The sequence below is a fragment of the Pteronotus mesoamericanus genome, unplaced genomic scaffold (genome assembly GCF_021234165.1).
Source record: "Pteronotus mesoamericanus isolate MK-2021 breed Mesoamerican mustached bat unplaced genomic scaffold, CSHL_Meso_final contig_73, whole genome shotgun sequence".
Taxonomy (NCBI): domain Eukaryota; kingdom Metazoa; phylum Chordata; class Mammalia; order Chiroptera; family Mormoopidae; genus Pteronotus; species Pteronotus mesoamericanus.
In genome coordinates, this window is record NW_026555245.1 from 15,316,187 (window position 1) to 15,342,366 (window position 26,180).

The following is a 26,180-nucleotide window of genomic DNA, read 5'->3' on the forward strand; positions in this document are numbered from 1 at the left end:
CGGAGGGCGTGTACCTCTCTTGCAGTTTCCTCTCCCAGCGCCTCGGGGGCGTATTCAGTCGAATAAACTTGCGACCGCCACGTGTGGCGTCTTTCCAAGGAAGCCGGCTGGGAGCGGTGGGCGCGCCCGTCGGGGGGATTGCGCCGGGCGCAGGACACCGCGGCAGCGAGAGGCGGCAGCGCGGCGAGTTCACACCGTGGCGGCTGCGTGCGGAGGCGCTGCGGGTTACGTAAAGATGAGGGGCTGAGGTCGCCTTGGCGCTCCTGCGAGTCGGAAGCGCCCCGCGCCCCCGCCCCCTTGGCCGCCGCGCGGCGTTCGTCGTCCGAGGCCAGGACAGGGTAAGCCGAACCTCTGCAGCCACCGCCAAGTTTGACCGCGCTGCCGGGGCTGCTGTCGCCCGCACCATGTCCGCGGCCGCCTACATGGACTTCGTGGCTGCCCAGTGTCTGGTTTCCATTTCGAACCGCGCCGCGGTTCCGGAGCATGGGGGCGCTCCGGACGCCGAGCGGCTGCGACTACCTGAGCGCGAGGTGACCAAGGAACACGGTGACCCGGGGGACACCTGGAAGGATTACTGCACACTGGTCACCATCGCCAAGAGCTTGTTGGACCTGAACAAGTACCGACCCATCCAGACCCCCTCGGTGTGCAGCGACAGTCTGGAGAGTCCGGATGAGGATATGGGATCCGACAGCGACGTGACCACCGAATCTGGGTCGAGTCCTTCCCACAGCCCGGAGGAGAGACAGGATCCTGGCAGCGCGCCCAGCCCGCTCTCCCTCCTCCACCCTGGAGTGGCTGCGAAGGGGAAACACGCCTCCGAAAAGAGGCACAAGTGCCCCTACAGTGGCTGTGGGAAAGTCTATGGAAAATCCTCCCATCTCAAAGCCCATTACAGAGTGCATACAGGTTAGCGTCGTCTCCCTCTCCCACCGACCTCTGGGGTTAGTTAACCTTTGGCCTGGCAGCGTTCCTGGGCGTTAAGGACACCACACTCGGCCTAAAGGGTGCAAACATTTTGGATAAGATGCTGTTTAACTATTTAAATATTTGAACCGTGTAGAGACTGAAAGCTCACTCTCCTTAATTGTCCCCAGCCTCTGGAAGCTACGGAAAGCATTAAACTGGCGGACAGAGTGAGTGCTGAATGCTAGCCCCCGTGCTTTGCTTCGCGGGGAGTGGCGCTGTCCCGCCCCGCCCCCAGGACTACCGCACCAGGCGACGTTGGGGCTACCCTACCTGGGCAGAGGCTGGCGGGGGTTGGGGTGGGGGAGTCAAATGGCGTACCTTTTATTTAATTCTCATGTGAGATTGCAGAAACGTGGCCAGGACCTGGGTAGATGCGGCACACTTTACATGGAACCTTTTAAGGATGACTAAGGACTCATTTAGCTGTATGCTTGCTACTTTTCAGGGCTTGCCAAGGTGGTTTTAAATTTGGCCAAGAGTCCCCAGAGAGGTTTAAAATAACACTGCGTCGGGCAGCAGAGGAGTTTGATCAAGTGATGGTTGGTGGGTAAACTCACGACTAGTTAACCTCTTTAATGAGAGAGATTTCAGAGGTAATTTTTTTTTTCCACGTGATTTAGGTTCGCCCTACACCCTGAATAGGGCAGTTAGGGAGGAGGAGGTGTGGTTCCTGCTGGAGGTCAAGGCAGGGTGATGACTGTTGAAGCGTTCTGGGGGCCGCAAGAAATGGTCTCTCCCAGGAAGAGCGAAAGGCAGGGTGGCCAGATGAATGTGGCTAGAGAGGCAGTTGCAAAATAAAATGGGCTTTGCAAAGAGACTTACTTGGACCATGGTTAGCCAATTCCGTTGATTCTGTTTAACGTAGAAAAAGTTGGAAAGTCTTGGTCCTTGGTCTTGCTGCCTCACCATCTTTAGTAAGGTTTCCATAGGCCTGCCGTTCTGACAAGGAGGCACAAGGCTGGCTCTTCTCACGCAGCTCCTTTCTCCTCTCTCCTGTGACACCATGTTTAAAAGGTTGTTGTTGGAGCTACTTGGGAAAGTATTGTCATTTTGTGTAGTTTTTGGCACTTTTAAGATGAGGCCCCGGGCCTGTGGTTTTAAAATGATGATTGGTTCATTTTGTTTCGTTTTGCTTTTGAAAAGAAAGGCCACGTAACTGCATCTCATATTTTATTTCCTTTGGAAAGTGCTTCTTGTAGAGGTGTTGCTGGCACACGAATAAAACAATTTCCTCTGTGGTTAATGCAAAATCAGGTTCTGTTTGGGGTTGTCATCCAAGTTGCCATAAAATAGCATATTTTAAAGTTTGTATCTGTAAGGTTGTTGAAAGACATGTGCCTGAATTGGGGGATGTGACCTTAGTGTTGCTTGCCAGGGGTGAAATGGGGGTGTATTAAACCGAGGGTGTTACCAACAGCTGTTAGGCGGGTCTGGCTGTGTCAGCCATGTTCTGGGAGTTCCGTTGTTCACTTGGACACCCACTGCCACCTTGAGCAAAGGCACTTTCTCCTTCAGGGAGCTGCCCGGTTGTGCAGCTAGGGAGGCCTGCAGTGTTCCAGTGTGAGCCACCCGAATCTACCCGACACAGAAAACTGATTCCCAACATTCTGAACCACTCAGCTGAGTGATTTTCTCAGGCACTTATAGAAATGGCTGCTTACGTGTGCGTGCATGCGTGGTGCTCTTTAATTCTCCATAAGGCAAGTCAGCTCAGCTGTTTCAGAAGAGCCTTTTGCACAGTCAAGAATGGAAAATGAAGTGAAATATTAATTCTGTTTTAAATACCATAGCCAGTCTTTGGAAACTAGTGATACGGTGATTGCAGGGGTCTGATTTACGTTTTGGTGCTCTGTACTGCTAGGACACGGTTGAACCAAACCTCAGCCTCTGTAAATATCAGGAGATGGGTACTCCTGCTAAAAAAGGTGTGTAATGGCTACTCTGAATGAGAGACCAGGGGGGTTTTGTGCATTCGGAAGTTTCGGTTACAGCTTCCAGTTAGACTGTCTTTGGGGTGGGGTGAGAAGCTTCCTGATTTTCCTTTTGTTTGTGTTAAATCCAGAAGGTGGACAGGAGATGCAGTTGGAATGTCTGCATTTTGTGAAGATTTTAAGAGCTAAAATTCTAGCCACACCCCCTGCTCGATGTGGCCCAGCAAGAATCCTCCGGGCTGCTTGCTCACCTCCTCTAGAGCCTCCTACAGCTGCCACTTCTCTAGAGCCAGTGGCTTTAGAAGTTGAATCATTTAAACAAAATTTCATGTAATTCAGTACAGCTATTTCTATAATATCCTAAGAGAAAGATGCTTTTGAGGTGGGTTGAGCTGGGGTCTGATTTGTCCTGCTGTTTCCCAGTTGTGAGACCTTAAGCAAGTTACTTGGATTCAGAGGTCACAGGGCCTGCTGCTGAATTTGCTTTGCACATCTGTTTGGCTTGGCCAACACATGGTTTAAAAAATTTAATTAGTTACCAATATCTAAAAAATCAGAGGATTTTGGCACAAATCCAGACTTCTGGCTTCTCTGGAAAAATCGAAGGATCTAGCAATACTGGGCCTGAATTCCGGCTTAGCAACAACTGGCTTGAACTGGTCTTTCTTTATATGGGGAAATGCCCTTTATTTTAATCATTTACATCATCTCCGTGGGCATTTAAGTTTGCAACCTCTGCTTTATTTGAGTCTCACTTTTTTAATCCACAAAATAGGATAGTATCACTGAACGCGAAGGTTCTTGTGCAAAGATAAGATGATAATTATGAAACACTTAATAGGATTCTGTACACAGTAGACCCTCAAGAAATGCTAGATCTTCTAGTTTGTGTGATAGAGGGTCTTCAAAATTAAGAAGCATAGGATAAAGTTATTTTTAAGTGGTACGTTAGTTTACATTTTCTAATAGTATGCTCAATCTGTTTTTCTTCAGCCTCTAGATCAGATATCTTCTCAGGTTGATACACCTCTAAAGTTTAAGCAGTGGATCCATGGTTCATCTGAAAAAAGTACAACAAATGCACTGTCTTCTGTTTTCAGATATTTTGGACACTTTAGAGTAGATTTATGTTTCATGTTAACAGTTAGATACATTGAAGTACTTTGCCTGAAAGCTTAAGGGCATATTATCTAGGGCATATTATCTAAAAATGCAACGGACTTTAAGTTTATCCTGGCACAACACCGTAGACCCACACCCACATCATCACCCCTACCTCTGCAGGCACGTGCGTGCCCACACTCCAGTGTCCCTTACAGTCCCACCCACACCCTCCTCCACCTCCCAGCACATGCCCCAGCTGGCCTCCATAAACACCCACGCAAACCCACTCGCTCCTTAGACCCCTTCCTGTACCTGAGCCCCCTCAGCCCCTCCATGAGCACTTAAAAAAGTTTATTCCAAATTTCCTGATATTGTGGTCACCCTGTAGAGAGTATAGATAGGTATGTTGGGGTGGGGAGCATCTTTGGAGGAAGGAAACAACTACATCCAAATTCCAGATCAAAAGGCATCAGAACTGCCTGATGGGGAGTCACACTAGGTTGACACCCGAGTGATAGAAACCTTAGGCCTTATTTCCATGCTAGGTGCAATTTTACTCTCTTTGGAAGGACTGAAGTTACCTATCCTCAAATGGTGACAGTGCGTTGAGCTTCATAACACTGGATTCAGGATTCTGAATATTAGAAAGCCTAAATCCCAACCATCACACTCCAGTTCTGTAGGGAAAAAGGAATTTATACTATTTTTTTTTTTAAATAGGGCAAAAAGAAGTTTATGTAAAACAAGGAGAGACAAGAGCTGCATATACCCCAACAGTAGCTACTTCTGTTTCTCCTTATCCTGTTTAAATATGTCGCTGCAAAGACCATCTGGCTGAAGGCACCTGGATAGCCCCCGCCCTGGAAGTTAACTTCCAATATGGGAAGTAGATTTTCTGGCCTCTCTAGGCATGTCCAGTTCTAACTCAGGTGGGACGTTTCTTCCCTGAGACTAAAGTTTTAAAGTTTTGTTTATATAGATGTCAGGCTTGCGCTATGCTTTTTATACTCTTTTCCCTTAATTACTGGAAAAAACCTTTAGGGTCAATGAATTGATTGAGGAGAATCTAGTGCCATTAAAGGTGTGAGAAGGACCCAGTTCCACAACCCCGGGAGGCTGGGGCTCAGGGACGGGGTAAGGTCTTACTGCAGCCACAGCCCTAGGCTAGGAGCCTTAGCTCAGAGACGGGCTATGGGCAGCCCGTCAACTAGCCCCGCCCAGCCTTTACCACCTTCTCTTCTCTTCATGAGTAGAGACATTCTCTCTTCCCATTCCTCTTTACAGAGGACTTCCTGAAGTTACATGAAATGGTATTTCATAACCTGACATACTTCATCCAAGATAGATTTACAGCTAAGCCTTGGTGAGGCTTGCTTACACAGCTTTTCTACCTTTTTTTTTCCCTTTCATTTTATCACCCTTTAAGAGACTTTAGACATTTTTTCCATAATCGCCCACCCCACCCCATGCCATTTTAGTCCTACAATATATTGTAAAGCCATCAATATCGAAGGCCACAAACCGTTGTCATAGCCAAGATTTTTCCCTGCCAAATATCTAACTTTTGCCCCCTTAGGGGCAGTATCGCTCCCCCTCCCCCAGGAAGACTGTGTAGACAGTGTCAGGGATCCTGTGAGGAAAAAAATAATCTACATTTGAGAAGACAGCAAAGGGCTGCACAGAGCCCCTAGCTGTGCAGGATGAAAGGTTTCTAAGGATGTCCTATGGGGATTAATTTTGGGTATCCGACAAGAGGTTAAAATTCCCTTGATTCCAAGGAAAGATGGCCCAGCTGGCCTGTTGGAATCGCAGCCTGGGGTGAGGGGACTGCTGGGGATCCAAACAGCTCTTTATTCCTAGTTCCAGAGGTGGGAAGGACCAGTTGCTGTTCTTCCTCACGTTCTGTGTGTCCATCATCTTCCATCTAGCTGCCCTAGCGAAGACGAAGTGGGGTTGTCTTAGAAAAGCTTCAGCTGCTGGCAGGATTGCTGTTTCACAGCAGAAAATACAAGTGGAATAGAATTACAGAGTAAAAACATTGTTTCCCTTGATTTTCCTCTCAAATCTTATGTGAGTGGTGAGAAGAGATAGGGGAGGGGTGCACATGGGGCCCCGGTTGGGGAGGGAGGTACCAGAGTAAATATTTTTTGATGTTTTGATGGTAACACCCCATTACTTTCAGAAGCAAAGCTGTAACCTGAGGGAAATGAATTCTTGGACTCTGAACACAAGGGTCAGATTTACATTCCTGTTCCTGTCTCAATTGTTGACACTTATCCCGCTAACTTGTCATTCCGCAACATCTGTGGGAAATTCCCAGATTGAACTTCCCAGGGAGAAACATCATATGACTTATGGGGAAAGTGGCTGACAGTGGTCTTCCTTAGTAGGTTCATGGAGAAGGAGAGTGGGTGGATGATTTCCCAGGACTTACTTTCAGTAGCCCCTGAAACAACTTGGCATGCCCTGGTTAGAGTAGGCTTTCTAACCGACCGATTCGATTTCTCAATGCCTGATGATCATTGACATTCTTGATTTTTTAAAAAAAAAACTTCAGCATCGTCACTTTCCTCAGTCTTGACTTCCAAATTTTCTGAGATTTCCTCGCTCCCCTTGTCTGTACTCAGGCTTGGCAAAAAAGCTTGCTGCATTCCAGGCCTCTCCTGCTCAATTCCTCCCCCGCATCCGACCCTCCCACCTTTTCCTAATGTTTCTCCAGCAGTCCCAGCTCCCACTGAAGAGTGTAAATTAGTGCCTAGTAATTGGTACAAAGGCACTTTCTGTTTCTATGCAACACATGCAAAAAGGAGGGGCAAGAGGAAGGAGAAGGAAAAAACCCCACAGACAGTTAAAAAGGCAAAGAAATGGGATTCTCTGCAGTGGCCTTTGAGCAATCCTGCCTCTCGCTCCACCCCACGTTTTGTTGGGAAGTTAGTCACAGGCCTGGGCCTAACTCAGAGCACTTGGTGGCAGCAGTTGTTAGTATCAAAAGAATAGAATTTGGAGGTTCAAGTGACCTTGAGAGGTCATCACATCCGTCATTATGTCTCTCAAAAAGCATATGCTCCGCAATCTCATATAGATGAGGATTGTTCCATTTAAGCATTTTGAGAGCCTTGGATGGTTTGGAAGTGCACGGCCAGAGTTCAAAACCTGGCTGCCTGCCTTGACAAGCATGTGACTTTGAGCATCGCATGGACTCTCCCTGAGCCTCACGTTTCCTCAGCAGCACACAAAGGCACCAGGCACTCTGAAGGGCTGTTAAGAAGACGAAGTGCTGAAGGCCCGAGCTTGGCCCAGGTGGCGAGATGGTCCTTGGTTGTGAATTCTTTGCAGCTTTTTGATTTGAATGCGTTCCTCCCATGGTCTCCTGAGAATTTCAGTTTGTGGTTAAGTTGTTGGTTTTTTGTTTTTTTTTTTAATTTAACCTTGATTTAAAGATCTGCTTTGAATTAACCAAATTAACCAAGTAAAAGGGCAGAAGTGGAGTCAGCCCTGGACTGCTGCCCTTTTATTATGTATTACCTACTCTGTGAAACAGCCCAAGGCCCAGTGCCTGTGAGAGTTCCTACTCCTCCCTTCCTGGAGCCATCCTGAAACTTTAATACCTTTTTGGTGCATTAAGGCCAGGAGTAAACATTTGTCTCAGCCAGGCCTCAAGCAGTCCCCTCCACAAACAATAGGACTAACATTGTTGTTCATAGAGAATGCCTTCCCCACTAAAGGAGTGAGATGCATCCATTTTTTTTTAATGCCCTGGATATTCCAAGGCATTTATTTCCATTTGTGCTTAAAGCCCATGTTTATGATGATGTACCCGCAGGCTACCCTTTTAATCTCAGTTTATCATGACGTACGTTAGCTTTTGGAATCCTGAGATGAAAATTGATCACCTGGATCTGAACTCTAAAGGGCCTAGAGCTGCAGGAACAAGTTAGCTCACTGTCTAAACCCAGGGCCTCTGAGCCTTTAACTTTTTTTTTTTTTTTTTTTTTAATGAAGTTGAGAACGATCTCAAATTTGAATAGGAGAATGGAATTCATCCCTGACTGAGCCTTTTTAAAAAGTGAGGACATTATTTAAGTAGATTAAAATAAAGAGCTTCAGCCATACAAGATAAATGACAAGGATTTGAAATGCGGGCAGTAGTATTTATATTAAACAAACTTCGAACGTTTTTCAAAGGCAAGGCTCTGCTGTTCTGGAAGCGAGTGCCTCCTGGAGGACTGGACTTGAACCGAAGCAGGAACCAGTGGGGCAGACAGAAGTACCGAAGTCCTGCCTCCTGAGCATTATGGACATTTCAGATCTGGAAGAAATCTTACAGATCATCTTCGTTCAAGAGAGGGAAAAAAAGGATTTGCCATCTCTGCCTTCAAGGAGCCAGGCTCTGATGCGAGAGGCAGTCAGAGAAGGGTAAAGCCTGTGAGGAAGAGACCAGCCCCCTGGAAGGACCTGAATGCCAGGGCCCTCCAGACAGGCCTTTACCTGCAGTAGGGAGAGCGGTTAGAGTAGGGCGTTCCGGCCCCTCAGACCTTGCGTTTGAATTCTACCTCTACCACTCTCTAATTAAAAGAACTTTCAGCGCCTCAGTCTTCCTATCTGTAAAAATGGGGTTCAGTAATTTCATACTCATGGATTTGTTATGAGGCTTAATTCAGATGAGTTATTTAAAGCATTTAGAACATTATCCCCATTCACTGTTACAATTAAAAATATAATAACATGTGTTTCCCAGAAAGCCCTTCTTCCTAGAATTTTTGTTTACAACTCCAAATTAATCTAGCAGCAGCTCATTCATTTAAATAATATTATTTTTTGAACGAGCTGCTACATGCAAAGAGCTGCATTAAATGTTGATAGCAAGCACTGTGAATGTTGTAAATAGTAGTAAAAACAATAATAATAATGTAAATTAATAGTAGTAATAATCATGTTAATAATAGTACTAATAGTAGTATCCACCATTTATTACATGTCAAGTTCCAAGCCAAATGGTTGACATACATTGTCACATTTAAACTTAGAGAAGTCCTATGAGTTTGGAAGGTTCTCTTATTCTCATTTTATAGGAGCAATTGGACTTGGAGATAGTTAATGTAGTCCAGGGTTACTCTGGAGTTTTCCTAATAAGTTTCTAGGTGCTTGGAGTTGCACATGTGTGGTTGTTGACCTGGACCTCGTGGGCTTCTGCCAGTGGGAGGAGACCCCATGTTTTGTATGGCTCTCTTGGGTTGGGTTTGGCCCTAAAGCTACAAGTCTTTAGCTCTCTCCTCCGGTGTTCTAACTCTCCCTCGTGGTTGGTTTTTATGAAGCTCGTTTAGGCATTTCTGTAGAAATCTTGGACTCTGGTCAACTTTTCCAATAGATATCCAGAACCTGCTTCCTTGCCATTGAAAAAGACTGTGGTTCTGGGGACATAGCTGTATTAGTTAGGACTCCTGGTGGCAAGCAGCAGAATCCAATCTTGGACTGCCTTAATGAAAAATAGGACTTTCTTGGCCCAAGTTACCAACACATCTGGTGTGGCCCTAGTTACAGGTATCTCTAGATACAGGTACTCAGGGTCTACCTCTCTCTCTGGCTCTGCTCTACTGTTTTTTGCTTTGGCCTCATTCAGGGGTGGGCTGTCTCTGAACCGGGGGGTTAGGTGGCTCACAGCAGTGCCAGGTCCCCATCCTGTCAATTCATCCAGCCCTGGGAAAGACAGTTCCCCTTTCCCAATGATCCCGGCAAATGTCCGGGCCTCAAGTTCCTTCCGTGGGTTAGGATGTTGTGCCCATTCCTGCCCTCAATCACCGTGGCATGGATGGGTTACATGGACCCTCTGGGGTGGTGGGCTCACCTCTGGAATTTATATGTAGACTCAGAGTGAGGAAGGGGTGGTTTCTAAAAGGAAATTCGGGGTGTGTTATTTATTACCCAAAAGAGGCAATGGATGCCAGACAAAACCAACAGCCATTCACGCCATCCACCCATTTAGAATGATAAACAGGATGTTCCAAAGAGCAGATTTTGACAAAAAGAGAGATTAGTATGACATTTTTTCTCCATATTTTTCTTCCTGTTGAAGAGAAGGGCTCTGAATTCTCTGGAGTTCAACCTAAAGACAGGTCACCAGTCCCGTGCTAAATGGTCTTTGTAAGCACAGGTGATTTCAACATGTATTTCTTACGCTTAGGCCCACGCCCATAGACCTGCCTCAGTGCGTGTGCTAGAAGCCAGTACCCAAAGCATCACAGGGAACAAGTGTCAGAGCAGCCAGGTGGTCAGTAGCACCATTCACTTGGTCTTCATTCCAGTCATCTGTCCATTTTAATGCCCAGGACAGTTGTCACCCTGTGTGCTAATAGATAAAGGCCTCATCTTTACAAAGAGAGCTCTTCATTTGCCGAAGCCCATTGGGATTCAGAAGTCTATTTAGCGTGGGTAATGCCCAAGAAAAAACCCTGTAATAAATCATAAGAGGCAAAAATTAGATCTTCAAAATAATTTTAAAAAACACATCAAAAAGTACCTCCCCGTGCTGCCCTTATTCTACCATAGTTTTGCACCATTGCCGTTTTAACGAGAATAAGCAGCATGACAACCAGACAGCTGTCTTTCCCTCTCTTGTGTTGCAGATTGTGCCCCTGGCCAACCGCGCATGCTTGTCTGGTGAGCACTAGTCCACGGGGGCGGGGGTTCCTGGCATGAAAGGAACACGGGCTGTGCCCCTCCAAGCTGAGTCATTTCTTCTCAATATCCTGCTCCTCCAGAAGTTTCAAAACACTTGCCCAGGAATGCCTGCCCAAGGAGGGCTGGGGCCTGGGGACATCAGGCCGGAGCTGTTTGGTGCAGGTTGGATGCTCAGACCTGCCATCCTTTGTGGCCCCTGTGGCATGTGTGAGGAGGACCTATGGTCATCACAGCCTTACTCTGGTGCCAGCAGGTACACAGGTTGAACCCAAAGAGAAAAAGCTAGAAACACGTGACTGAGTGCCACAGCCTGGCTGGCAGGAAGAGGAGGCATTTACTAACCAGACACCAGTCTCCTCTCCAGTGTTTTCCCCTTTTGCCCATTGCCTTTTTTGAACAAAAGCCTTCAGCCTTCTGGATAGCAGTTGTCCCCAGACTGGAAGTTGTAGATGCCACAGGTTAACTAAGAGCACGAATGGGGAGGCTATCCTTGTTTTCACTAATGATGCCAGAAGCCTCAGCAGCCCTTGTAAAGTAACTGTACATCTTGGGTAGAACCTCCCTGTCACCAACCTGGGTGTGCAGAGTAACTGTCCTTAACTAGACAGTTCTTAAGCCCCTTTACTCCGACCCATTTCTGCTGTTAATGCAAGAACTTTACCTTGGCAGTTCAGGGTCTCTCAGTCAATTCTTTATTAAATTGTGTCCTCCTTTGGGTAAAAGCTCACAGAATCAGAGTTTTCTCCCTCTCCCTTTACCTTTGTTTCTTCTGGGAGTGATCTATTACTTGTTAAGCAAGAGGCTCATGCCTGATTTGGCATCGTGGGAGGGTTGTCCGTGCTGCATGCCATCCTTCGACGGGATGGGCTCCCCTGGGCCGTCATGCACCGGCCCGGGTCCCGGTCCTGATGTGTGGCCTCTGCGGAAGGCGCCCCACTGCACAGTGGCTCCAGGTGTTAGATCCTTGCGCCCTGTGACTCAGTCCTCCTTGTGGCCTTTTCCCAGGCGCTTGGTCTGGGGCTCAGGAGCACACAGTCCCTTTCCCTCTTCTGCATTTGGAAGGGTGCAGAGCTGTGAGGCATGCACCCCGGCCCTTCTCCCAGCAGGGCTACCCAACTCCTCTAACCTGAGTCATTGTGGGGACTTCCCTAGAGGGGCTCGTGCTGGCTCTGGGCCAGGTGACAGTGGCTACTCCTGGAACTGCCCAAGCCTGTCTCTGAAAGTAGAAAATGCCAGGCACTTCTGAAGAGACCCCTGTATCTGTTCTCTGCACACAGCCCCTCTAATGTCTCTCCTCGACAGCTCAGGTCTTGGTAGGAAACTCTGGCAAATCAAGAGAGTTTATGTTTAAAGACTTTAGAGACCGCTTTCCATCTTTAAAGCTCTATTGTGAAATGTAAGGCTCAGCAGCAACTTATTTGTTATAAACTGTCTCTGCCCTCCACAAAGCAAAGCATCTGGGAAGTAAGAGAATTAGAAAAACATGTAGTAGAAGGTTCTCTCTACATCTAGGTAGAGCCTTTGCTCTTCTTTCACAACTATTATTGTTTTGAGCTCAAAAGGAAGGAAGAATTTGAAAACCGGTTCCAATCTAAGGGTGTCCTTGGGCATGTCACCTGCCCTCTGAGTTGGTTTTATCTGAAAAAGGACAGGTTTGAGTTTCATGGTGATGAAAATCACCCAGAATGCAAAGATTCAAAGAATCTATGTTCTCAGGACAGTTTTGCCACCAAACATCTATACCCCCCCTTATTGTTTCATGCCTAGTAGGTTTATTTCTTATTTCTCTTTCCCACAAATAACTAGGAAGAAGCATCGTAGTTTGGGATGGTAGGAGGAATGTGGGTGAGAGAAGCAGCTACGCTAGGCCTGGACCTGGTGGTGTGTTTGTGGGGAGGTCCCTTCACCTCCGCTGACTCAGAGTTGCTGAGGTGGGGGCCGTATACCTGAGACATCGAGACACATCTCTAGTTGGGTTGAGAACTGAAAGAGCCGAGAGTCTATTGTCATCCATCTTTTTCTGAGGTCCCAGCACGAAAGCTGCCTCACAGATCAGTTGAGGTGGGGGACATGCTAGCAGTATTCGGACAGGCTTGCTTCCTCATGCTCCAGTGAGGAAGTGCTGGGTGATAGAGGTTACAGACACACACCCACTTCCCAGTTCAGAACCTAAAGGATGGGGGCTGGCTGCCTTTCACAGATAAACACAGGGGCCGGAAGTACAATCATCCATCCAGACTCTGTAGTGAGTCTGTTGTATCAACACATAAAATATAAAAGAAAGGCGAATCACAGGAGGGATTCAGGGAGGGGCCACAAGCAAATGGCAATGGGATGGGATAGAATTCAGGCAGAACTACTCTTCCAAAGCCTGTCAAGTGTTTTTATTTTTCCAGAACATCTATACTTGTAGGTAGCAATATTTTCGGCAGATAGGACGATTTTGATTTCTTGGTTTTTGAGTCCAATGTGAATTAGATTGATTTATGTAGGGAAATGTAGAGTTGTCCGTACTCAGCGATGACCTACATACCTCCTCTATCAATTGCATAGGTGTGTCTGCACTTGAGGGTAGTGGGATTAAAAAATAAAGCAAAGAAACACTTTGTACCTGCAAGTCACTGTCACTTTGCCCTAGGTACTGAGGAGAGATGATAATGGACAAGGGGTACCGAAGGCCTTGGGTCAGGGCAGGTATATGTGGATACGTGCCCCGCCAGCCTCGTCCGTGAGGAACGCTGCACTGGTCTCTTGGCTTCCCACGTCTGCACTCTCAGTCCTCGTTAGGAACATTCTCAGCAATTCCTAATGAGGACACTCCTATGGTGGGGCAGCCCTGCCATTACTCTCTGTGTGACTGCATCTGAGGGGAGAGTCCTGTCTGTTCTTTTAGGGGCCATTTTTCTTTCACATATAGAAAAAGGAGGGGAAGGTGGAGGAGGAGTGAGAAAACAGATGTAGTTTGTTCTGAAAGTTTCTCACTTTCTAACAATTTATCTGAGAAAGAAACAGAATTATTTCTCTCCTTTCTTTGGTCTTGGACACTGGAGTGTTCCACTAATTTCTCAATAGAAAGTAAATCCTCCCCCCTCCATTCCCCATGATTATATAATCCATTCATGGAAAAAATTCAAACTCAGACATGCTATCGTTTTCCGACTTTTTCTCATTATAAAAGAAATGTTTTACGTACTTACTTACTGTTTTACTTTACTTACTGTTTTAAAAAATTAGAAAATATAGGGGAAAGTTATAGAAAGAAGTAGAAGTTACTGTTTAACCCCTCACCTGTAGATAACTGCTGTTCAACATTTTGTATATTTTCTTCCAAGATTTTTTTCTCTCCATACATGTTTACACAAATACACAGCAGATCATACACTGCTCTTTTCACTTAGCGGTGTACTGCTAACATCTCTTGATTTCATTTTGTAACAATCTAGTACCTTTTAAAAAAGTACATATTATTCCACTGTGTGGTTATACTTATATCTAATAAACCAGCTCTTCGTTGTTACACATTTAAATTGTTATCAAGTTTTATTCTTTATAAACAATGCTGGTATCCCTATATATTTTTGTGTTTCTGTCTAATTATTATCAAAAATAATTCCTAGATGAATATATTGCCAGATGGCTCTGGATTAATTGTAAGTCCAGTCTGTGCAATAGAGAACCTATTTCCTCATGCCTCCACCAACGGTACATTTTCACCAGCCTGATAAATATTTCATTGGTGTCTTAATTAGTATGTTTTGGTTACTTGTGAGATTGAATATATTTTTATATATTTATTTATTAGCCATTAGTATCATTGTATAACTTACTTACATCCTTGTGCAATTTTATTAAATTGGGCTATTCATTTTGATTTGCAAGTGTCCTTTTCCTATTACAGATTTTAACCTTTTGTTATACATTATAATTTCCTTAATTAGTTCACTCTTCTGGTTCTTAAATGTCTTTGAAATACATTTTTATATATTTCAAAATATATATATTATACAATATGTAGAATATATAATATATATTCTATAATATATATTCTTCAAATAGGATTCTGCCCTTGGTTTCATGTTTAGACAGTATCTTCCCATTTCAGGATTCTAAAAATACTCAGCTATATTTTCTTTTATGTTTATAGTTTTATTTTTTACATTTCCATATATGGACCATTGGGAGTTTATTTAAGTGAAAGGTAGATTTAATTTACCAGATGTCTATGCCATTTATCAAATTAAACATCCTTTTATTCACTGATTTGCCATGTCCCACCCCTGTAGAGTCTTGGGTTTATTTTCAGACCCGAGTTTGCTCCACTGATTTGTCTTTTCCCGCGCCGGCGTCGCACTATCTTAATTATTGCAGCTTTAATCATGCATTTTAATAACTGGTGTTGCAAGTGTTCACTTATTATTGTGCTAATGCTAAAGTTCTTTGGCAAGTTGAGCATACTTATTCTTGCAAATGAACTTAAGAATAATTTTGTCAAGTTCAAGAAAAAAGAATTTCTGCGGGTATGTTAATTTCATAGATGAATTTGTATAGAATTGCCACACTCTTAACCATTGAGTCTTACCATCCAAGAGCATGGGAAATGTTCTACTTATTCATCTTTTATATTAGAGCTTTATAATTTTCTTCACACAGGTCTTGAACTTTTATTGTTAGGTTAATCTTGACTGGCTGTGGTTAGAATGTAAGAAAACCATTGCTCTTTTGTATACTTTTACCTATGAATGCATTTTTAACTTATATTAGTTTTTCAGTTATTTATCTTAGACTTTCCCAGTAGACAGTCGTACCAACTGTAAATAATTCCCAGTTCACTTCCTCCTTCCACAGTTCGCTGCTTATTCCCTCTGGCCGCGCTCACATTTCCTGAACAACCTTCAATGGCAGTGATCATGGGGGCGGGCCCGTCGAGCCTTGAGCTTGACTTCGGTGGGAATGCTGCCTTCATTTTACTATTGGCCTTGCTGGAGAAGGGGTTCAGATCTGTACTTTTTATCCTCTCTAGGAGCTTGCTTTTCTACTTTCGTAAAAGCTTTTATTAGGCATGGATATTAAATTTTATCAAATGCTATTTTGATTTGTCGAGGCAGGATGTGTGTGTTGCTTAGGGGGCGTGTATTGGCCTGTTAAAAGGGGGAATAATATCAGTATGATTTTCTAATACCAAATTATCCTTTTATCTTTGGAATCCTACTTGCTTTTCTTTTTTTGCAATCAAAAATCACTACTTTTCCTCAAGAGGCAGCCTTGATTTTGTACATCTGTGAGAAGCTATCATGCTTAATTGGTGTTTTTGGAGTTCTGTTCTGAAGAGGCGGTCTAGTTCCCTTACATTTGTTTTACTAGATTGTGTTACTTTTGCCAGAAGCAATGGAAGCCTCAGAGTTTGTACTTATAAATTTTTTATGTATTGATTTTTAGAGAGAGAGAAACACTGATTTGTTGTTCCACTTATTCATGCTTCATTAGTTGATTCTTGTGTGTTCCCTGACTGGGGATCAGACCCGCAACCTAGGCGCATCAGGTGACTCTCTAACCAACTGAGCTACCTGGCCGGGGCTGCAGTTTGTATTTTTAACCTTTGATTAAGTTTAGCCTATTTTAGGCGCCTACCATGGAATTGTGAAAGGAAGGGCGAGAAGAACCAGGTGGGAAAGAGGCAGCACTGAAAGCATAGTCCTCCCAGGCCCCCGGCCAGGGCCGCCGTGGCAGCCTGGCTAAACCAATCCCAGGGTTGGGAGTATCCATTTAACAATCTCCGCCCTTGTCCTCTTTTTCCCAAAATAGAGAGAGAACTCACCACTGTTCATTTCAGGACTTTTCTAAGAAGAACAAGCTTCACTTGGCGTAGTGATCCTAATCGCCAGGTGGAGTACAGGCTCCTTCTCAAAGCAATGAGCCATCTTTTGTGCTAGACAGGCAAGTGCATAGCCAGAGGCCCCACTCCACTTCTCTTGAACTCACCGGAGGCCCAGGAGACTTCTGGAGGCCTGACCTGTCTCTGCAAAGAGAGTCATTTACACGTTTGGTGCAGTGTTCAGGAGCAGTTTTGATCGAGTTTATTTTATACTCCAAGCTGAGTCTGTCAGCGAGAGGTGCTTAGCTTGTTGCTGAAAGGGGAGGGGAGTGTGATATAAATAATGAAAACGCAGAGAAACTTGGGCTGTTAACAGCTCTGCTCCAGTAAAGCAGAGTTTATTGTGTCACCGCCTCTGGGTGTGTTTTCCTGTGAAGGCCAGAAATAAAGCACTAGTACATGTCTGTTCCTTTTTCTCCCCCCAGGAGGATGGCAACTCTCTCATTAATACTAAAGACAAGTTTAAATATTCTTTAGCTGATAGCTGATTTGCCACATGCTTTGTTCGGTACAAAGAAGGATTCTTTTGGGGGCCTTAGCACTGAGCTGACGGAAAGGCCCCGACTTGACCTCCCACTGGCTGCAGGATGCAGGGCACATCTTGGCCTCTCTGCAGCCTCCTTCCTCCTCTGCACATCCTCTCTGGTCCCGTTCAGCCAGAAATTCTCTTCCTCCTCTACATATAATTTCCCCATTCCATACTTTCTTAGGTGTAAAACATGTATCATTGTCTAGGTCATACCTTATCCTATGTCTATCCTTGACCAGCGTGCATAGTAGGTTGTGCACAAGCTCTCCACTGGGTCAAAGAGGGGGATGATGTGAAGGGGCAAATTGTAAGTCCCAAGAGTAGTCCAGGGTCCTTTGCACAGACATGCTGCTTTTGGCTAACACAGTGTTTTATAAAGTGCTGAATCTGAATGCCTTTCAAAGGGAAAAGCACTCCCCAGTTGGCCATGGGTCCCACCGCAACCCATGATCTTATACACCTGGCATTTCACCTGTTTCTGTTACATGTCTGGCCTCTGAAGACACTTACATTTACACCAGGTAGAAGTTCAGATCTTCAGATTGCGATCAGGGGTTGGACAATGTCCAATAAAGGACCAGACAGTAAATATTCTAGACCATGTAGGCCACACGATCTCTGTCGCAACTACTCAACCCCGCTGTTGTAGTGGAAGCACAGCTGTAGACAACATGTGAGCAAATGAGCCAAGGCTGTGTCCCAGTACAACTTTGTGTGTGGACGTGAACAGTTGAACCTCATAGAGCTTTCTCCTGTCCCACAATATTATTCTTCTCTTGATTTTTTTCCCAACCATTTGGTAAAAAGCAAATCTAAGAATGGTATTTATACCATTCTTAGCTCGTGGACTTGACAAAAAGAGACAGCAGATCACATTTGGCTGTTGGCTGTAGTTTGCCAGCCGTTGATTAAGTGCATTGTTCCAAAGTTTCTAATGCTTTTCCAAAGGATCTAAGAAGACTCAAAATGATCCTGGAGCTTTTACAAGAGCAGCTCACTTCCAAGCATTTTTAAAAAATACTTGGAAACTGTAAACTTGAATTATACAAGTTATATGAGTTGAACAAAGGCCACTACAGACTCTGGTTTGCGCTGGGCTCTGTGGGTGGTCCTGTCTTCTCTGGAACACTCAGGGATAAGAATGCCACGTCAGTGACAGCATCTGGGTGAGACGCAGTGAGAACAAACACATGAGGGTAACTCTTGTGGGGCAGTGAAGAGACTGTAGCCATAAGCTAGCTCCATTGAAAGTGAATTCAGTGGGAATGAACCCTGATTACACTGGAAATAGATGTAAATTACGGGCATCCATACTTAATGGTTCTCCAGTGCATACAGCTGATTCAAACTTCATAACAGTTTTCCAGCCACTATCACTTCCATAAAACCATCTTCCACTCAACAGAGGGACTGGCTTACTTCCTTGATAATCCTAGCACACAGCAGAGTGGTCTTCTGATCTCCTTTTTTCCCCACAGTGGAGATAGATTCATTCAAATAAATTAACCTCTCATGACTCACTTGAAAGAAACATGTGCCAGTGAGTAAGCTAAACCGCATTACCACTGCTCCAAGAAAACCATGTCTGATGAGTTTTTGTCCTAACAAGCACCGAGAAAACGTGGCTTTTCCTTTCTGTCACTTTCCTCATCACAAAATCACGAAGCAGTGGAGAGGGGCTCCAATAAGGACAGGGCAGAGAGGGGGGTTTTCGTTTCTTTTGTTTTGGTTTTACAACTTATCACTATGAATTCTGACCCTTTATTATAGATAGGTAGATAGATAGATAGATATAGATACAGATTTTTTAACAGAACATGTTTAAAAGAAACATTTCTCCTGTAGATGCATCATCGGAGTTAGAGAGGATTTTGCTGCAGTCCAATTCTGGAATAGCCCAGAAGTCTTGCCCAATGATCCGGGAACTTCTGAGCAGGCTTTGGTCATGTGAGCAACCTGGAGGATGAGCAGATTCAACAAACACACATACAGAGGGAGAGAGGGAGGGAAAGTGAAAGCATTTACTAAATGCTTGGCAGCACAAGTAGCACCAAAGTCAGATGTGACATTGTCTTTGCCCTGGGAAGCTCAGCCTTGTTGGGCTGCGACAACCTGCATTTCAGCTTTTGCTTAGAGTTCTGCTGAACTGGGTTAAAATGCTATTTAATTCAACTAAAGTGGCGAAGTACAGTTTTCAACTCCACGTCGTCATTTTTCAGAGAGTTCAGTTTGAAGCTCTTTGTTTTTTTTTTCTTTTTGTCCCTACCAGAGACAGCGAGCATCCTCATGAATTATTAACAATAGCACTCCTCCACCTCAGGTCGGGCTCAACATTTACCGGCTTGCTCTTGCTTCTTGCTGCCGTGGCTTTTCAGCACAGAGCTCAGTGAGAATTTATACCTAAACCCTCATACAGCAAGTTCAGCTACAGTCATTTCCCCTTTGCAGTTTTGCTTTCTGCCGTTTTAGTTACCCGCAGCCAACAGGCAGTCTGGCAATAGTAAATGGAAAATTCCGGAAATAAAGAATTCGTAAGTTGTAAATCCTGTGCCGTTCTGGGTAGCGTGTTGAACATTCTGCTGTTTGCATCATTCCGCCTGCGGCCTGAATCATCCCTTTGTCCAGTGCATCCACGCTGTACGCGCTCCACGCCTGCCAGTCACTTGTGGCCATGGCAGTTCGCAAAGACTGTCACAGGATCAGGGAGGGCTGCGCGTAACCCTTATTTTACCTAATCCTGGCCCCCAAAGTGCAAAAACAGTGATGTTGGCAATTCAGATACGCTGGAGAGAAGCCATAAAGAGTATGTACGGGAAAAAAAACATAGTACGTATAGAATTTGGTACTGTTTGTGGTTTCAGGCACATATCCCTGTGGATAAGGGAGGACTACTGTATGCAGATTCATTTTGCCCACCTTGGGTTTCCCATGAGAACAAGTATGTTGAAGAGGTTGTGCTTAGAGAACATTGCTCTGCTTAGAGAACAGCAGATTAAACCTTAGTCATTCTAGGTTGTTATGCAGGTGATAGAGGCTTTGTTTTGTTGTTATCATTATTTCCACATCTCTGGCACAGGTGAGGAGGAGCTGGGAAAAAGAAAGAGTAACTTTTGGATGATTCAGTCGCACCACGCTGGACAGCTCTTAGCCTTTGGAGTCTCTCCCTGGGTTCCAGGAAGGTGGGGCCAGGAGTGAGAAAATATTCAGGCCTCCCAGCTACCAAAGTTGTGTCTGGAAAGGTCTGTGGAAGCCAGGAGGTCGTGTGCCCTGTGTCTGTGAAGCAGCCACGTGGGGCTGTGCTTGGATCAGTGTGAAGAGCAGGCTGGCCCTCGGAGCTGCGGGGCGGCGGGCACTTTGCAGAGGTGCAGGCGAGACCCTCACCTTCAACAGCTCATTCTGCCTCTCTGCTTGTATGTGGCCCCCAAATGTGGACACGTTCCCTCCTCAGCCATTCTGGGGGTCGGAGGCCCCTGATGCTGGCCTGATCACGTCTGGAAGGCAGGATTGAGCAACATTTTAAATGGGGCACAGACAGTAATGTGAACTTGAGGAAAGCAGCTGGAATAGGGAGGGATGTGGAACCACTGTTGAGTATTATGCCTGTTTTCTCATCAGTACAAAGGGCCCCCTCCCTGGGGTGTCTTGTGAGATTTCAATGAGGTAATGCTTTTGACTCTTTATCTGCACTTAGGTTATTATTTTAGAATAAAGTTGGTTCTTCTTTTATGAGAAAAATGGAAAAAACTCCGATTGTTTAGCCTAGACAAGGAAAGATGAGAGGAACATATGTCAGCTGTCTTCAGATATTTAAAGGATTAGTGTGTGGCAGAGGGAACAAACTTATCTTTAGTGTGAAGACAATATGACTTAGAACATGGCCTTCACAGGAAGGCAGATGTTGCATCAATGAGTGTATGTGACAGAGGTGCTGAGGAACGCACAGGCTTTCTCATCAGGCACGGGGCTCCCAGTCACCAGACTTGCTCAGACAGCAGCTGGGTGGCCGCAGCACTTGGCGCTTGAGGGTTCATGCCTGTTCCAGGTGGGAGGTTAGTTGGACCACATTCCTCAGTTCTCTACCACCTCTACGACGCCAGGAAATTCAGCAAAGGCCTGAGTTTTTTGACTTCTCTGGGAGAATTCACAAAACCAGCAACTGTGTAGAATAAAACCAGAACAAATAATTTCCCAGGCTCTTGGGGATCCATTGGGTATGAAATAGCAAGCTCATTCACTTAGAGAAGATGATTCTCAGCAATTTCTTCATGGTATTAGTTTGCTAGGGCTGCCATAACAAAGGACCACAGACTGGGGTGGCTGAAACAACAGAAATTTATTCCTCACAGTTTTGGAAGCTAGACATTCAAGATTAAGACGTTTGACAGAGACGGTTCCTTCTGAGGCTTCTCTCCTTGGCTTAGAGATGGCTGCCTTCTCCCAGCCTCTTTACATGACCTTTCCTCTCTGTGTCTATTCCTGATCTCCTTTTATAAGGACACGGGTCATGGATTAGGGCCCGGCCTCATGACCTCATTTAGCCTCAACCATCTCTTTGAAGACCTTATCTCCACATGCAGCCACATTCTCAGGAACTGGAGGTTAGGACTTCAACATACAAATGGCGGGGTGGGGGGCGGGGGTGTGTGGCCATAATTCAGCCCCTAACACTCACATACAAAGGATTTACCCTTTGAGTCATACGGCTTGTTGACCATGACCAGCCTTCAGAAGTTTTGTTGCGTGTTCTTTAAACTGTATCCTGTCTTGATTCCCTTCTCTTAGGTGAACGGCCCTTTCCCTGCACGTGGCCAGACTGCCTTAAAAAGTTCTCCCGCTCAGATGAGCTGACCCGCCACTACCGGACCCACACTGGGGAAAAGCAGTTCCGCTGTCCGCTCTGTGAGAAGCGCTTCATGAGGAGCGACCACCTCACAAAGCACGCCCGGCGTCACACCGAGTTCCACCCTAGTATGATCAAGCGATCCAAAAAGGCGCTGGCCAATCCTTTGTGAGGTGCTACCCACAGAAGCCAGGGAGGGACGGACCCGGAAAGACGAAACTACTCCCAGCAAAAAGACAGACATGCAAATGAAGCCCCAGAAGAGGCCTGCCAGCACAGGAAGCCCTATTCTTTGGTCAATATTTGAATTTTCCTCTCCCTGCATTGTTTTTAAAAAAAGCACATTGTAGCCCAAGATCAAAGTCCACACTTGGTCCCCTTGCAGAGGCAACTCTGAACCATCTCTGAATTTTGGAGAGAAGGCAAATGCTTTTTATTTTTCCCCTTTATGTTTGGGGGGTGGGGGGCAGGGGAGCTGGGTAGAGGGAGAGGGGTAAGGCCAAGACTGGGGTAGAATTTTCCAGATTAAACACTGGTGTACATAGTCTGACTGGGTGAGTTGACTGGCATCACACGGTGATTCCGGGCCCTTTCTGCTTGCTGTCTCTCAGAACTGTTTTCGTACCTTTTAATGTAATGACGAGTGTGCTTCGGTTTCTTTAGCAAAACCACTCTCTTGAATCACGTTAACTTTTGAGATTAAAAAAAAAAATAACGCCATAGCACAGCTGTCTTTATGCAAGCAAGAGCACATCTCCTCCAGCATGACCTGTCATCTAAAGACTTGAAAACAAAAAAAGTTACTTATAGTCAATGGGTAAGCAGTCTGAATTTATACTAATCATGACAAACCTTGGAAAGGTTACACTAAGTACAGAACTTTTAAACCTTGCTTTGTATGAATTGTACTTTTTGAACATAAGCTGCACTTTAATTTGTAATGCAGAGGATGAATAAGTTAAGTTCATGCTTTAAGGATAGAAACAGACATTCTTTTTGGAACCACATTATAATCTGCTTATTTTACAGTATACACGTTTCCCTAAGAAATCAATAGATGTGAGGGCAGAATATATGCAACAGATGCTGAAGGAGAAGGAGGGTAGTTTTTTTTGTTTTTTGTTTTAATTTAAAAAGAACAAACAGAATTTTGACTCTATTAACTTTCCAAATTTTCCTATTCTTTTAGTTAATATCACCTTATTGTACCATAATGCCACGAAGGGAGAGAGGGCTTTGACTCTGTTGGGTTTTATTTGAATGGGTGCGTAATGGTAGACAGCTCTGGAAACACCTATTTTGGGCGGGGGAAAAGGTTTGTTGGTCTCCTTCCCACGTTCCTACAAAACTCCCACTAACAGGTGCAAGATTTATGTAAAATGAAAAGGGAGCTGAACTGTGAAAAGAAAAATATACCCCTAAAAGCAGTGAGTGCCAAGGGAAATACCACGTTGACTTCAGGGGAGACTGCAAAGTCATCCCTTTTGGAAAACAAAGGCACATGGCATGCATACGAACGAAAACACGTCACTGTAGCTTTTACATCAGAAGCCTCACCACTATGTATCTTGTATCCAGGTGTCTACAATGGCCTAAACCACTACACCCATAACATGCCATTTGCCTGAAAACTTCATCTTGGCCTTCATGTGGTCAGAAAAAGTAAGCTGAGTTTTCATAGTGAAGAAGAAACCTCAGACGGGGGAGTCAGCAGTGATTGTGGGGAAATGTTTACATTTTTTTTCTCTTCAGAAATAACGCTTTCTGACCATTTTATCTGATAATTAAACAGGGAGCTCTGGTGCACTCTGGTTTGCACACGTGCTGTAAGATGTGTTGTGTAAACCTAGGGCACCTCCCTCGCAGTGAAGTCGTTATTTCAGCTGATACGGGCTCGTTTCCAGTTCAGAACCAGTGTGGGCTCCTGCAGCAGGCACGGGTCACAGCTGACTCCTACTTCCAGTACAATAGCCATCACTAGCACGGTGTTTTTTGTTTTTTTCTTTTTGTTTTGTTTAACCAACGTAGTTGTATTAGTAGTTCTATAAAGAGAACTGCTTTTAACATTTAGGGACTGGGAGCAGTCCATGGAATAAAACGGAAAGTGTTTTCTCGTGGGAAAACATGTCAGGAAAAATAAAGAACACTTTCTACCTCTGTTTCAGATTTTTGAAACGCTTGTTTTAAACCAAATTTTAATTTCTGTGTCCAAAATAAGTTCTAAGGACATCTGTTCTTCCATACGAAATAGGTTAGGCTGCCTATTTCTTGCTGAACTCATGGAATGGTTCTGCTTGTGATCCTCTGCACGCGGCCTTTTAGTGAGCGAGGAGTTTGGGGTTGCCTAGCAACCCACTAACTTGTACAAACTCATCTTTCCCTCACAGAAAGCAACGAAGGAAAACCAGGCAAAGTCAGTGAAAGACAATCTTTGTAGTTTCAGGAGTAAATCTGTATGTGGCTTTTGTCCAGCACGTAGATGGATGTGAATGCAGCAACTTGTTTTTTAAAAAAATGCACAATTTACTTCCCCCCAGAAGTTGCTCCTTGCCTTTTCAAGTTGTTGACGAACACACATTTGATATTCTATTATATGTTATAGTAATGTAACGTATAAACTCAAGGCTTTTTATTCTTTGTGATAAATCCTGTTTTCCAATGTCACAAAACAGGAACCAGCATTCTAATTAGATTACTACATTAAGATATGGTTCAACTAGGACTACTAGAGTTCATTGAACACTAAAACTATGAAACAATTACTTTTTATATTAAAAAGACCATGGATTTAACTTATAAAAATCCAAATGCAGGATAGTAATTTTTGTTTACTTTTTTAACCAAACTGAATTTTTTTGAAAGACTGTTGCAGGTGTTTAAAAAAGAAAGAAAAGTTGTTTTATCTAATACTGTAAGTAGTTGTCATATTCTGGAAAATTTAATAGTTTTAGAGTTAAGATAACTCCTCTCCTTGGTTAGGGAAGAAGAAAGCCCTTCACCACTGTGGAATGATGCCCTGGCTTTAAGGTCTGTCTTTACATCATGCTTCTTTTGAGACTCATATTTGGTAGTTATAATTACAGAAACTGATTAGTTGTAAGTTTGCTGATTTAGCACAGTACTCATCACTCTGGATAGATTGATATGTTCCTTCACAACAGGTGAATGATCTGTAACACTGTAAGATACTGATCTTTACAACTGTTTAATCAGTTTTATTTTTGTACAGTATTAGTGACCTAAGTTATTTTGCTGTCCTGTTTTTGTAAATCAAATGAAATTATAATAGAGGATTCTGACAGTAGGTATTTTGTACATATGTATATATGTTGTCCAAATAAAAATAATAAAAATGATAAAGATTTCGTTGTTCCTGCCATTACGTGTTTTAATGAGGGCCTATTTTGCCGTAGGGGCCACTTTAACCTCTGCTCACAGGATTTTATGAGGATGCAAAGGTGATTTTATTACTCTATGCTTTTCAACATGTGCAATATTTGTATAGATCTGTGTGTATTTACTATTCACAGATCTCTGAAGCAGTAGGTAGAATGGAGGCTGCTTGAAACCACTGTATAATCCAGGAGGGGAATATTTATATTTTCAGGTAAATCACTAAAAGAGGTTTGTAAAGCTCATAGTAAGCCAGCGTGTGGTGGGAACTGATCAGAAAATGCTAGAGACTAGCTTGTGCTTCTGAGACATGATATTGTTAGGAACACCCAGGTGGAGGTGTCAAAGGCAGGGCAGTGGAACCATTAAACTGAGTGAAGATGAACACCAAAGTGTGTGGTATGTGTGTAATTTATATAAATATATACTCACTACCTATTGCTTATTAAATCCTATTGTATGCTCATCATGGTACCAAGCATTTAAGCCTTTTCTCTCATTTAATCCTTAACAGCAGCTCTGTACAGCTTGTAGAGCAGACACTGTTGTTATCCACATATTTTGGATGAAAAACTTGAGGGTCACATAACTTGCTGAAAGACATGTATCAGGTGGTGTAGACAGTATTTAAATCTGGATCTGCTGACTCCAAATCTCCGTCTTTTTATGTCTACATCCAGGTAGCACTGGATTAACTGAGCATCATTTTCATTTGATCCATTTCATTGAGCACCTGTTAGTGCCAGGCATTCTTGGCACCAAGGACACAAAGGTGAAAAAAAAAAAAAAGCTCTCTGCAGTCAAGGCCCTTGTTTATGTGTTAGTGAGTGGGGACACACAAGTAAATTATTCATATAGTTTTAG

The 26,180-nt window shown here is 44.3% G+C and overlaps 1 protein-coding gene across 1 annotated transcript; it reads left to right on the forward strand.

The window, feature by feature from the left end:
• Positions 1-241: 241 nt before the first annotated feature.
• Positions 242-25,746, forward strand: KLF9 (KLF transcription factor 9). The gene is made up of 2 exons (XM_054583033.1): positions 242-909; positions 21,866-25,746. The coding sequence occupies exons 1-2, from the start codon at positions 405-407 to the stop codon at positions 22,093-22,095; spliced, it is 735 nt and encodes a 244-aa protein (XP_054439008.1). The 5' UTR covers positions 242-404; the 3' UTR covers positions 22,096-25,746.
• The last annotated feature ends 434 nt before the right edge of the window (positions 25,747-26,180 follow it).